This window comes from Mus caroli, chromosome 15 (assembly GCF_900094665.2).
Source record: "Mus caroli chromosome 15, CAROLI_EIJ_v1.1, whole genome shotgun sequence".
Taxonomy (NCBI): Eukaryota; Metazoa; Chordata; class Mammalia; order Rodentia; family Muridae; genus Mus; species Mus caroli.
In genome coordinates this window covers 92,518,884-92,531,391 of record NC_034584.1, presented here as the reverse complement: position 1 = coordinate 92,531,391, position 12,508 = coordinate 92,518,884, and the positions used below count along the sequence as shown (strand labels likewise).

At 48.1% G+C, this 12,508-nt stretch overlaps 1 protein-coding gene across 1 annotated transcript in view; it reads left to right on the top strand.

Annotated features, from left to right (window-relative positions):
* Positions 1-11,848, top strand: part of Prkag1 (protein kinase AMP-activated non-catalytic subunit gamma 1) — a 17,417-nt gene extending 5,569 nt beyond the window's left edge. Inside the window, exons 2-12 of the mRNA XM_021183007.2 lie at positions 137-182; positions 8,917-9,026; positions 9,162-9,243; positions 9,346-9,404; positions 9,542-9,587; positions 9,664-9,718; positions 10,046-10,172; positions 10,329-10,494; positions 10,636-10,673; positions 10,913-11,059; positions 11,162-11,848. Of these exons, the coding sequence (XP_021038666.1) occupies positions 137-182; positions 8,917-9,026; positions 9,162-9,243; positions 9,346-9,404; positions 9,542-9,587; positions 9,664-9,718; positions 10,046-10,172; positions 10,329-10,494; positions 10,636-10,673; positions 10,913-11,059; positions 11,162-11,269 (984 nt within the window). The 3' untranslated portion in view covers positions 11,270-11,848. The remainder of the gene's footprint in view (positions 1-136; positions 183-8,916; positions 9,027-9,161; positions 9,244-9,345; positions 9,405-9,541; positions 9,588-9,663; positions 9,719-10,045; positions 10,173-10,328; positions 10,495-10,635; positions 10,674-10,912; positions 11,060-11,161) is intronic.
* The last annotated feature ends 660 nt before the right edge of the window (positions 11,849-12,508 follow it).

Sequence of the window (12,508 nt, the reverse complement as noted above, 5' to 3'; positions counted from 1 at the left end):
GCTTTGCTTATGTAGCCCAGGCTGGCCTGGCTTCTGGTTCATGATGTTCCCACTTTCGTCTTCCAAGTAGCCTTTTCCTAAGGTGGCGCTAAGATGGAGTCTCAGTCATGGTGACTGTGCTTCTCTTGTCTTCTAGGTTGCTGCAGAGAGCTCGCCAGCTCTAGAGAATGAACACTTTCAAGGTATGTTTACCATGAAACCAGCCGAGTCCAGGAAACTAAGGTGAAAGCCAGAGCCCGACCTGGTCCTCAGTGGCTCTTTCCAGCCTCTTGGGGTTCTCCTGGGGACAGAGGCAGGGTTTTGGGGGTTGTAGTTCAGTGGTGGAGCACCTGCCTGCCTAGCACATGTGACGCCTTAGATTCATACCCCGGTCCACAGACGAGTGAAGGAATCAACTTGCTGCCTCTCTGGGAAAGGATTTTGCCCAGGAGCACCCCATTCTTCCTGAGACATAGCATCTTTATTGAATTAAGACATGCATTCAGGGCTGGAGAGATGGCTCAGAGGTTGAGAGCACTGACTGCTCTTCCAGAAGTCCTGAGTTCAAATCCCAGCAACCACGTGGTGGCCTCACAACTGTCTGTACCAGGATCTGGTGCCCTCTTTTGGCATGCAGGCATATATGCAGGCAGAACACTGCATGTGTTAAAAGAGAGACATACATTTTCTAAAAAGATTAGAGACCCGAGTAGAAATTTCTAGAGATGGTTCAGGGTTTTAAGCTCTTCCTGTGCAGTTGTGAGGACTGGAAATCAGATCTCATAACCCTATGACAAGCTAGGTGTCCCACTCTTCCTACACCCCAGAGGGGACAGCGACAGTGGACACCCGGCACCCTCCTCCAGGTCTCCACACCCCATCAGCCTGAGACTGCCTGCGGTGACAGTTTTCAGTTCTGTGGCTCTTACTGTTTAGACTGTGGGCCTCCTACACTGAGCCTTCCAGGTGTCCTAGGAGCTTACTTTACTTTTGTCCCCTGTGGACCAGGCCAGGCTTAGCTTAAATCTGACTTGTAGCAGGGCTCTCTGCTCTTGTGTCAACTTGACACAAGCTAGAGTCACCCTAGAGGAGGGAGCCTCAGCTGAGAAAATGCCTCCATAAGGTGGGGCTGTCGGGAAGCCTGTAGAGAATTTTCTTAATTAGTGACTGATGGGGGAGGCCCAGCCCACTGTGGGTGGTGCCTGCCTTGGGCTTGTGGTCTCGGGTTATATAAGAAAGCATGCTGAGCAAGCCAGCAAGCAGCATGCCTCCATGGCATCTAGGGTCCCTCCCTGTTTGAGTTCCTGCCTTGGTTTTCCTCATCAGACTGTAGGTCAGGATATGTAGCCAAAGGAACCGTTTCCTATCCAGGTTGCTTTGTCATGGTGTTTCATCAGTGACAGTAACCCTAGGATGGTAGCTGAGAATTGAACTCAGGGATTCTCGCATAGTAGGCAAGCAGCCTAACAACTGAGCAACACCCCAACCTGAGAATCCCCTTTGTAAATTTAAAAAGCATTGTGTTTATGTGTGTGGGCATCTTGTCAGCATGTATATCTATACACCACATCGGTGCCTAGTCTCTGTGGAGGCCAGAAGAGGATGTTGGATCCCTTGAGACTAGAGTTAACAAACAGCCAGGCAGTTGTAAACCACCATGTAAGTGCTGGGAAGGAACCCAGGTCCTCGAGAAGAGCAGTTAGTGTTCGGAGTCATCTCTCCAGCCCCCAAATTCCCTTAAAATTTTTTTTCTCCGTTTTCCTTCTGAGGTGCCCTCGCTCATGTGAGTCCATTCCCTTGCTATGAAGGTTTGCTCCTGCACGTCAGCTTCTTCCTGCTGCCCATTCTGTCCCTTCCCTTACACTGTATTTGCTCTGGATAACAGTTTGGACCACTTTCTCTGTTTCTGAACACAGGGTTTCTCTGTGTACCCCTGCTGCCCTGGAACTCTCTCTGTAGACCAGGCTGGCCTCGAACTCACGGAGATCTGTTGGGAGATAATTGTGTGCACTATGTATTCAGATGCTGATTTCTGTACTCAGAGATCTGATTACAGGAAGTTGGCATTGACATATTTAGAGCATATTTAGAGGAGAAGGTGACTTGGTGATATGTAAAAATTTGTTTCTATTGATTGGTTAATCCCTGATTCTCCCAATAGAGATCTGCCTTCCTCCGCCTCTTGGGTGAGGAATCACTTTTTTTTTTTAAAGACTTATTTATTATGTACAGTATTCTGCTTGCATATATACCTGCACGCCAGAAGAGGGCGCCAAGATCCCATTACAGATGGTTGTGAGCCACCCTGTGGTTGCTGGGAATTGAACTCAGGACCTCTGGAAGAGCAGTCTTACACATATGAGTGTTTTGTCTGCATGTATGTCTGTGCTCCATGTATGTGACGGTGCCTGTGGAGGTCAGAAGAGGGTATTGGATCCTGTAGAACTGGAATTTTAGGATAGCTTTGAGTCACCATGTGGGTGGTGGGAACTGAGCTAAGGCCTTATATAAGAACAAGAGATTCTCTTAACCGCTAAGCCATCTACACTTTGTTTAGAAGTTTGCGGATCCTTGGTTTAAGATTGGATTCAGTGGGAAAGGTCTTACTTCAGAAGTGTGAGGACTGGATTCTGAATTTCCAGAACTCACAATAAAGTAGATTAGGCATGGCCAGTAATTTCAACACTCAGGAGGCAAAGATGGAGGATCCCCAGAGCAAAGTGTTTGTGCAGACAGGTCAGAATAGTAAGAGATCCTACTCAGTAACTGAGGTGGAAGGCGAGCGACCCATCAAGGAAGACACTCAAGATCATTTGAGCTTTTTCTATGTGCACATGCATGTACAGGTACATTCACATACACACGTGGGGAAAACGGGATTCAAATATTCACTCCAATGCACAGAAACACAAAATTTAAAAAAAATGTAGTCTAGTATCTGAAATTCCAAGGATGTATTATTAAGACTTGAATGAGTCTTTGACAAGAAATTTTAATTATTCTGCTTTAGTGGTCTAAAAAGAAAATCATGGTGGCACATGCCTTTAATCCCAGCGCTAGGGAGGCAGAGGCAGACGCAGATGGATCTCTGAGTTCCAGGACAGCCAGGGCTACACAGAGAAACCCTGTGTCTTAGCTAGGGTTTCTACTGCTATGAAGGGTCACCATGACTGTGTCAACTCTTATAAAGGAAAATACTTAATTGGAGTTGGCTTACAGTTCAGAGGTTTAGTCTGTTTTTGTCATGGTGAGGAAAATGGTGATACACAGGCAAACATACTGCTGGAGAAGGAGCTGAGGGTTCTACACTCTGAAGGCCGAGGGGGGTGGGGTGGGGGGCTGGCTTGAGCATTTGAAACCTTGAAGCCCAGTCCCAGTGACACACACCCTCCAACGAGGCCAAGTCCACTCCAACCCTAGTACTGTAGTATAATACCACGCTTAAGCGTTGAATAGGAATCTTTGGGGGCCATTTTTATTCAAGCCACCACACCCTTGAAAAAACAAACAGACAAAAAACCCCAAATCAGTGCTATCATCTGTTCTATTATCCAGATGACTTTTTACCATGGAGTACTGCACAGGATCTCCATGCCACACTGCTGTATGTTTCTGAGTTTGTCTATGGGAGCTCCAAGGCAGGCGGCAGAAACTCCACTTGTTTATGTGGATCCTTTAGATGAGGTGGAGTAACCACGACAACCTAACAACGTATAAGTCTCCTTACAAGGAGACGGCTACTATCTATAGCTGCTCAATTAAAACCTATTTTTTCCAGATCTCATTTTTTGTAAAGAAGCTGAGAATTTGGATTTATGTAAATCTGTACAGTTTTTAAATTTGGAAACTGATTTAAATTATTTTTAAAACTGGGAAATCCAAATTCATTATGTGTGTGGGCTTCTGGCTTAACATGATAGCGTCTAACTCAGTGTAGTATATCTTCATCTGGTATCTACAGCCATGTCTTGGTGTCTGTGAGTTGTGTTTTCATGTTTGGAAACCACGCAAGTCTTCCATTTAACATGGTAGATTCAGTGTCTCCACCTACCTTCAGCCCTTCTTTGAAAAGCAGAGTGAGGGACTCAGAGATGGTACACCCATCAAGAACATTGGCTGCTCTTCCAGAGGTCCAAGCTTCCATTCCCAGAACCTTTCTGGCAGTTCCCAACTGTCTGTGTGTGTAGCCCCAGTTCCAGGGGATCCGATGCCCTCTCCTGGCCTCTGCAGGCACTGCATGTACACAGTAGGCCGACATAGACTCAAGATAAAACACCCACAAACATAAAATAAAAGTTAAAACCCTGAGCTGCTGAGATGTCTCGGCAGACAAAGATGGTTCCCGAGTAAGCCTGGCAGCCTGAGTTTGTGATCCACAGCCCGTGTAAGGGTGGATGGAGGGAACCAGCGCCACACAGTTCTACTCATGTTGTAGCCCATGCACATATGTGCACGCAGGCACCCTAGAGGACTTTTTTTTTTAAGTCCTCTATAAGAAATGGCCCTGTCTCAAGAAACTCGAAAAAGAGAAGAGAAGAGAAAAGAAAAGAAAAGAAAAGAAAAGAAAAGAAAAGAGAAAAGAAATGGATTTTGGAAGCTGTGAAGCACGTGGGAGATTGTAAAACGACTTAGCGGATCTGAGTCTACTAATAAAGCTTGAGAGCTTGAGAAACCAGCGCCCAAGACTGAGTGTCTCACTGCACACTGCTGAACCTCCAGAGCCCTCCTCCATCCACCCAGGCCAAGGCTGGGGCTGTGGAGGGGGACTTACACACAGCACTGAAAACCAGAGCCTGAAGTACACTGTGCTGGGTGCTGAGCCCTCTCACCCATCCCCCAAATTCAGCTTCCAGAGTTGTAGCAGAAAAGACTGCAGTCTTCCAGGCTTAGATTAAAGAGTCATCAGACTCTCCTCGATGGGAAACCGTAGCAATGCAAGTATTGGCTGCTCCTGCAGTGGCTTACAGGCAGAAGCCTTGTTTCCACGCTCAGAGATCCAGCCAGCAGTCGGTGTTCAAACTGAAGATATGTTCTAGATAAAAGGATCAAAAATAGAATTTGGATCCTGTTTCTCCCAGCATGTGAGTGACATCTGGGATGTATGTGCTAGCATGTGGGGTCCTGAACTTGATGACAGGCCTCCCTCAGTCTGTATCCCCTCCTCCCCTGTACTGACTGAGCCAGGGTCTCCCTAGACCTAGGGCTCGATAGTTAAGACTGTCTAGTTGACCGGCCTGCCCTGGGGTCCTCTGTCTGGGCTAGGACTCGACCATGCTTTCACATAGACTCTGACACTGAGGTAAGCCCTTTATCACTGAACCACCACTCCAGTCCCTGAATCCTGTTTTAAACCAAGGATTAGCAGACTTCTAAAGAACGTCTTTAAAGATGATCTAAATGGTCTCCTGTGTCACAAGGAAACAAACAGAAAAGGGAACAAAAGCTCTGATGATGGGACTGGAGAGATGGCTCAGCAGTTAAGAGCACTGGCTATTCTTCCAGAAGTCCTGAGTTCAATTCCCAGCAACCATGTGGTGGCTCACAACCACCTGTAATGTGATCTGATGCCCTCTTAGGTGTGTCTGAAGACAGCTACAGTCTGCTCATACATACATATGATAAATTTGTTTTTTAAAAAGCCACACATTCAAGTGATTCCTGGGTGGTGCTCACCTTTAACCCCAGCACTCGGGAGGCAGGGGCAGGCAGATCTCTGTGAGTTTGAAGTCAGCCTGGTCTTCATAGCATATTCCAGGACAGCCAGGCTACGCAGAGAGATCTTGTCTCAAAAAGAAAAGCAGAGTCCCAGCAGACCTGCGAGGCGCGGTGTGGAAATCCTAGTCTCTAAATCCTACGTCACAGAAAGAGAAAACCGTTCTGACAAAGGGAAGGGTGATGTCAAGACAACGGTGACAGCGTCCCAGAACTGAAAGACACCAGCACTTAGTAGCCAACCAAAGTATAAATCAGCAGACGAGGAGGGTACAACAGAGGTACCTGCAGGTCCCAAACACTTCCTTTTATACATATGCCTTTCCCAGGGAGTTACTGGGTGATCATCTCTGTCAAGACAGAGGAGCAACAGCAAAGCAGGCACAGAAGGGAAACCAGAAGCAAGGGTCCAGACAGAAGGGTGTGACATGCCCTGCACGGTGGGGACAGAGAGCCCCAGGTGGCAGGTCAGAGACACCTTCCAATATTCCAAAATCTGAATTTTCTGAGATTCAAGTAATTGATAGACTCTGGGGATTGAATCCGTTGTGAATGTTATGTATAGAAAGCATACACACACATGCCTCTGTGTGTGTGTCTGTGTCTGTGTGTCTGTCTGTCTGTCTGTGTGTATGTGTGTGTAAATTTAAAAGAATAAGACCACCACCGGGCGTGGTGGCGCACGCCTTTAATCCCAGCACTCGGGAGGCAGAGGCAGGCGGATTTCTGAGTTCCAGGCCAGCCTGGTCTACAAAGTGAGGTCCAGGACAGCCAGGGCTATACAGAGAAACCCTGTCTCAAAAAACCATATAAAAAAAAAAAAAGCACCGTTAGGGCCCCTCAGGAAGTACTCCCTCTGTTTGGTGGATGTGTTATAACATACCTGTGGGAGATAGAGGCAGGAAGGTCAGGACAAGGTTTTTGTCGCTTCCTATGAGTTTGATGAGACTGACAGGAGCCACGTGTGGTGGTGTTTGCCTGTAATCCCATCACTAGAGAGGCCAAAATGGGTCTGGGCTTCCTATTGAGTTCAGGACTAGCCTGACCAAACATCACGGACTGGGAATATATAGTTCAGTGTTCAGTGTGTGCCTAGCATTACAAGGCCCGAGGTTTGCTCCCTAGCACCAAGAGAAACATTATTAGAAATCATATTTTGGGTTTTTTTTTTAAAGATTTATTTATTTATTTAATGTAAGTACACTGTAGCTGTCTTCAGACACTCCAGAAGAGGGAGTCAGATCTCCTTACGGATGGTTGTGAGCCACCATGTGGTTGCTGGGATTTGAACGCTGGACCTTCGGAAGAGCAGTCGGGTGCTCATACACATTGAGCCATCTCACCAGCCCTATTTTGGGGTTTTTTGAAGGGGGGTGTTGAGACAAGATTTCTCTGTGTAGCCTTGGCTGTCCTGGAACTTCCTCTCTAGAATAGGTTGGCCTCAAACTCAGAGATCCACCTGCCTCTGCCTCCTGAGTAGTGCTGGGACTAAAGACATGCACCACCACTGCCAGCTGGATATTAGGGTGTTGTTTTTTTTTCTTTTGTAATCAGCTGGGGTGCTGGGAATATAGTACAGAATTAGTCAGGGCTCAAAATATTTCTTCCTACTAACTCAGTGATAAGACTTTGGACAGTTCATTTAGCTGCATGTTTTCTCATTTATTTTAAAGATTTGTTTATTTTATGTATGTGAGCACACTCTTGCTATCTTCAGACACATCAGAAGAGGGCATCAGATCCCATTACAGATAGTTGTGAGCCACCATGTGGATGCTGAGAATTGAACTCAGGACTCTTAACCACTGATTAACCATCTCTCCAGACCCCGTGTTTTCTCATTTAAAACATGAGAACAATACTTACTCGGACCAGTAAGAATTCAGAGATTCACCTTTAATCTCAGCACTTGGGAGAGGCAAGTGAGTCTCTGTGAATTTGAGTGTGGTCTCCATAAAGAGTTCCAGGACAACCAGGGCTGCATAGAGAGATCTGTCTTGAAAAATGGAAAAGGTGTGTGTGTGTGTGTGTGTGTGTGTGTGTGTGTGTGTGTGTGTGTGTGTAATGAAATGATGCATTATTTTAAAGTTCACAGTAAAGTACATGGAGCATCTAGAATGTGTGGAGGGCTGCCTTTCCAGTTTAGAGCAAGCAGTTAAAAACACAGACTGTCAGGCGTGGTGTTGTGTGCCTGCAATCCCAACACTTGGAAAATGAAGGCAGTAAGGTTGAGACCAGGCTGGGCTGTATAGCAAGATTCTATCTCAGGTAAATGAAGGGGCTAGAGAGTTGGGTTAGCACAAGAATACTGACTTTTCTTCCAGAGGACTACTGGTCAATTCCCAGTGCCCGCATGGCAGCTCACGGCTGTCAGTAATTCTCGGGCCTCAGCAGGCACCGGGCACACGTGTGTGCACAGGTATACCAGTAAAATGCCCATTCACAAAAAACAAACAAAAAACTCAAAATGCATAAATCCAGAAGAGGGGAGGGCAAGGCAGGCAGGCTCTACCCTATTGATTTCTGGCTCACAGGGTGGTCCTCAGTGCTCTGGCCAAGTTGGCTGAGCACTTAGCACTGCTAGAAACGGCCTTGTCTGGACCATGAGTTCTCCACCTGCAAGTCTTCAACAGATCTAAAGACGCTTGCTTGAAATTTCACCTTCATTGAGAACAAAGCAAATGAAAATGTGCTAAACAGGAAGAAATACTCTAATGAAAAAGACAAGAGGTGGGCTGGAGAGATGGCTCAGCAGTTAAGAGCACTGACTGCTCTTCCAGAGGTCTTGAGTTCAATTCTCAGCATCCACTTGGTGGCTCACAACCATCTGTAATGGGATCTGATGCCCTCTTCTGGTGTGTCTGAAGACGGCTACAGTGTACTCACATACTTAAATCATTCTCTTTTTTTTTGTTTTGTTTTGGTTTGGTTTGGTTTTTTGAGACAGGGTTTCTCTGTGCAGCCCTAGCTGTCCTGGAACTCACTCTGTAGACCAGGCTGGCCTCAAACTCAGAAATTCTACCTCCCAAGTGCTGGGATTAAAGGCATGCACCACCACTGCCAATTTCTAAGTAATTCTTAGAAAGAAAGGAAGGAAGCTGGACGTGGTGTCTCGAAAAACAAAAACAAACAAACGAAGGAAGGAAGGAAGAAAAAAAAGGCAAGAGGCAGTAAGAACGAAACAAAAGCCATTTTTAAACACACCAACTTTTCCACTCTGTGCAGAGACCCCGGAATCAAACAATAGTGTGTATACCTCCTTCATGAAGTCTCATCGCTGCTATGACCTGATTCCCACAAGTTCCAAGTTGGTGGTATTTGACACTTCGCTGCAGGTGGGTAGAGTCCTTCCTTCTGCGCTGGTCCAAGGCCTGTCAGCATTCGTCACATTTCCCCACACACCAACCCTGCTCTTTCTCGAAGCTGTGTCCTCTATGGATCTCCTTAGGAGGTTACTCTCTTGGCCATAGGTAAAGAAAGCCTTCTTTGCCCTGGTGACCAATGGTGTCCGTGCCGCCCCTCTGTGGGACAGTAAGAAGCAGAGTTTTGTAGGTAAGCAGGAGTTTCTGGGATACGGTTACTGGCATGTGGTGCCGGCGAGGGGAAAAGCCTTGGGCGGGCTGAGCTGAGGCCCTTGTCTTGGCTCTTGTCTAGGCATGCTGACCATCACCGACTTCATCAACATTTTGCACCGATATTATAAGTCAGCCCTGGTAAGGAGCCCGAGTCTCCCACCCAAAACCACGGCCCTGCCTGGGATCCATTGTGCCTGGTTTTCCCCTGCGAGCAAAGCTCCGTGAATTAATGATGAGGGGAGCATGAGGCTCAGAGCTGCCGCTTCTGCTTCTAGGTGCAGATCTATGAACTGGAGGAGCACAAGATAGAGACGTGGAGAGGTATGGGTGGGTGGTGGCAGATGAGGGATGGAGGGTGTCCTGGGAGACACTTGTGGCAGTGTTTTGTTCTCTTCAGAGGTATACCTGCAGGACTCCTTTAAGCCACTTGTCTGCATTTCTCCAAATGCCAGGTGAGTTCTGGTTTTGTGTTTATCGCAGGGGCATGAGAGAAGAGAGAAGAAAGACCCCTCCTCATGCACACTGCCATGCTGTGTGTGTTTGAGAAAAAAAAAAAAAAGTCTCACACATAGCCGAGACTGGCCTTGCTCTTACTGTAGAGTTGAGGCTGTCGTGAACTTAGACTCTTCTGTTTGCCCCAGTGCCGGCATTACCAGTTCACGCCCAGCCACACACAGCGCTGACCGTGGGTTTTTTCTGTCTGTAAACACATTCCAAGGGGTTGTGCAGCCTGGCTTTAGCCCCGTGGAACCTAACTATGATCTTCTACTTTTTCACAGCTTGTTTGATGCTGTCTCTTCATTAATTCGAAATAAGATCCACAGGCTTCCAGTTATCGACCCCGAGTCAGGCAACACCTTGTACATCCTCACTCACAAGCGGATCCTCAAGTTCCTGAAGTTGTTTGTAAGTCACCGCAGCCCGTTGTCCGCTCACTGCTGAACTGCAGACACACAGGGCGGTTTGGGGACAGATGAGCGGTGTCGGTGGGTGTTGATGATTGAGCGTAGCGCCTCATGCTCTACCAGGAAAACACCTGAAAGCCAATGCCCCCTTCCTCAGATCACCGAGTTCCCCAAGCCGGAATTCATGTCTAAGTCTCTCCAAGAGCTGCAGATTGGCACCTATGCCAATATTGCCATGGTCCGTACTACCACGCCTGTCTACGTGGCCCTGGGCATCTTTGTACAGCACCGAGTCTCTGCCTTGCCTGTGGTGGATGAGAAAGGTGAGCGACTGGGCAAGAAGAGGGAGGCTGCTTGGGTCGGGTCGCTGTCCCAGCAGCCCAACCTGGAAGGGAATCCCATGGGGACTGAGAGCTTTGGCTACCACACTCTTTTATTTTACTGAGCTGCCTCTGTCTCCCTAGGGCGTGTGGTGGACATCTACTCCAAGTTTGATGTGATCGTGAGTGGTGGTGGAGGGGCTGGGAGGGGGGGGGTTGGATGTGGAGAGGGAGCAGAAGGGGGTCTCCTCTGCCTTGGGTGCTTCTTGGCTTTGAAGCTTACCTGAACAAGTGGCTGACAGAACTGACGGCTTGTGAGCAGAGCTAAGGAGTGCCCTCACTCACTCCCTCTAGTGAGGTTGAGTTGGTCCAAGGTTTGGGATCTGACTCCCTTTCAAGTCCCCCCCCCCCACCTTTCCAGAATTTGGCAGCGGAAAAGACCTACAACAACCTAGATGTGTCTGTGACAAAAGCCCTGCAGCATCGGTCCCACTACTTTGAGGGTGTTCTCAAATGCTACCTGCATGAGACCCTGGAAACCATCATCAATAGGCTGGTGGAGGCAGAGGTAGGATGCTGGCCACCCTCAAGCAGCCCTGAGAGGGTCGGGACGAGGCAGGTACCCGAACTGGAGCTGGCACTGACTTTACTTGCTGTTCCTCTGGGCCAGGTTCACCGTCTGGTGGTGGTGGATGAACACGACGTGGTCAAGGGCATCGTTTCGCTGTCTGACATCTTACAGGCTCTGGTGCTCACGGGTGGAGAGAAGAAGCCCTGAGCAGGGGGAGGAACAGGCGGTGCCTGGGGAGATGGCCCCCTCATTGCCTGCCTGCTGGAAGCATTGGGAATCAGATGGAATCCTGGGAGAACGGAGTCTTCTCTCAGGAGCTTCACGCCCACTGTCTAGAACTAGAGAAGGGGAAAGGAGGAGACTGTCAGCCTCCCTGACCATCCTGTTACACTGGAGAGAACGTCAGCCCAGCCAGTCCCAGGCCCGCGCCTGCCGCAGCCCCCTTCTGGGTGAGCCACGGCTTTGTGCTCCTCGGGTAGATTCCGATCTCTAAGAGATCCCTAGACCTCACCACACCCTGCCAGATCTGCCCCTGCCGTTACTCCACCTAAGATAATAGCTCTGCACAAGTCTCGGTAAAATATTTTTATTCATCTTGTTTCACTGTGTGGAGGAGGCTGGGCCCGTTTGCTGTCAGTCCTTCCCATGAGTCTGGGGAGGCGCGTCCGGGTTCTTGTGCTGTGCAGACGAAGGCAGATGGCTATGTGGAGGAGGGCGGTGGGTAGGTAGCCAAGATTAATGCTTTTTGTGGCGAATCTAATTAAATGACAAGGTTTCATCATGGTACTGCAGTGTTTGATTTCTGCATTTGATAGGCACTTTTTCACCAACCTCCCTACCTGACAGAGCCGCTTCCACTCATTCATAACAGCAGTGGTGATGCACAGAGACGCGCCAGATATTCTCACCACTCACCTACACAGCCGTGCATCCTTCAGCCAAGATGTATGGGGTTCTAAGTGTTATAGTTTGGGGAGAATTTATGATTTTTTTTTTTTGAAACAAGACTTTGTACCATGTATAGATCAGGCTGGCCTCAGATTTGCAGCAATCCTCCTGCCTCAGCTTCCTAAGTACTAGGATTTTAGTCATGTGCTCACCCAGGGTCAGACTTTATTTTTTTAAAAATTAAATTAAAAAATACATATATGCATATATTTGTGTGTATGTGTGTGGGTAGGCATATGCAGGCTAGAGGACAAACCTTGAGGTGACAAACAATACTCAACTTCTGCCTTGTTTGAGGCAAGATTTTGTTTTTTCTTTTTCAAGACAGGGCTCTTCTGTGTAGCCCTGGCTGTCCTGAAACTTGCTCTGTAGATCAGGCTGGCCTTGAACTCAGAGAGATCTGCCCCCGCCCCCGCCCCCGCCCCCGCCCCCACCCCCTGAGTGCTGGGATTACCACCACTGCTTGGCTAGACAATTTTTTTGAGACAGTCTTGTATG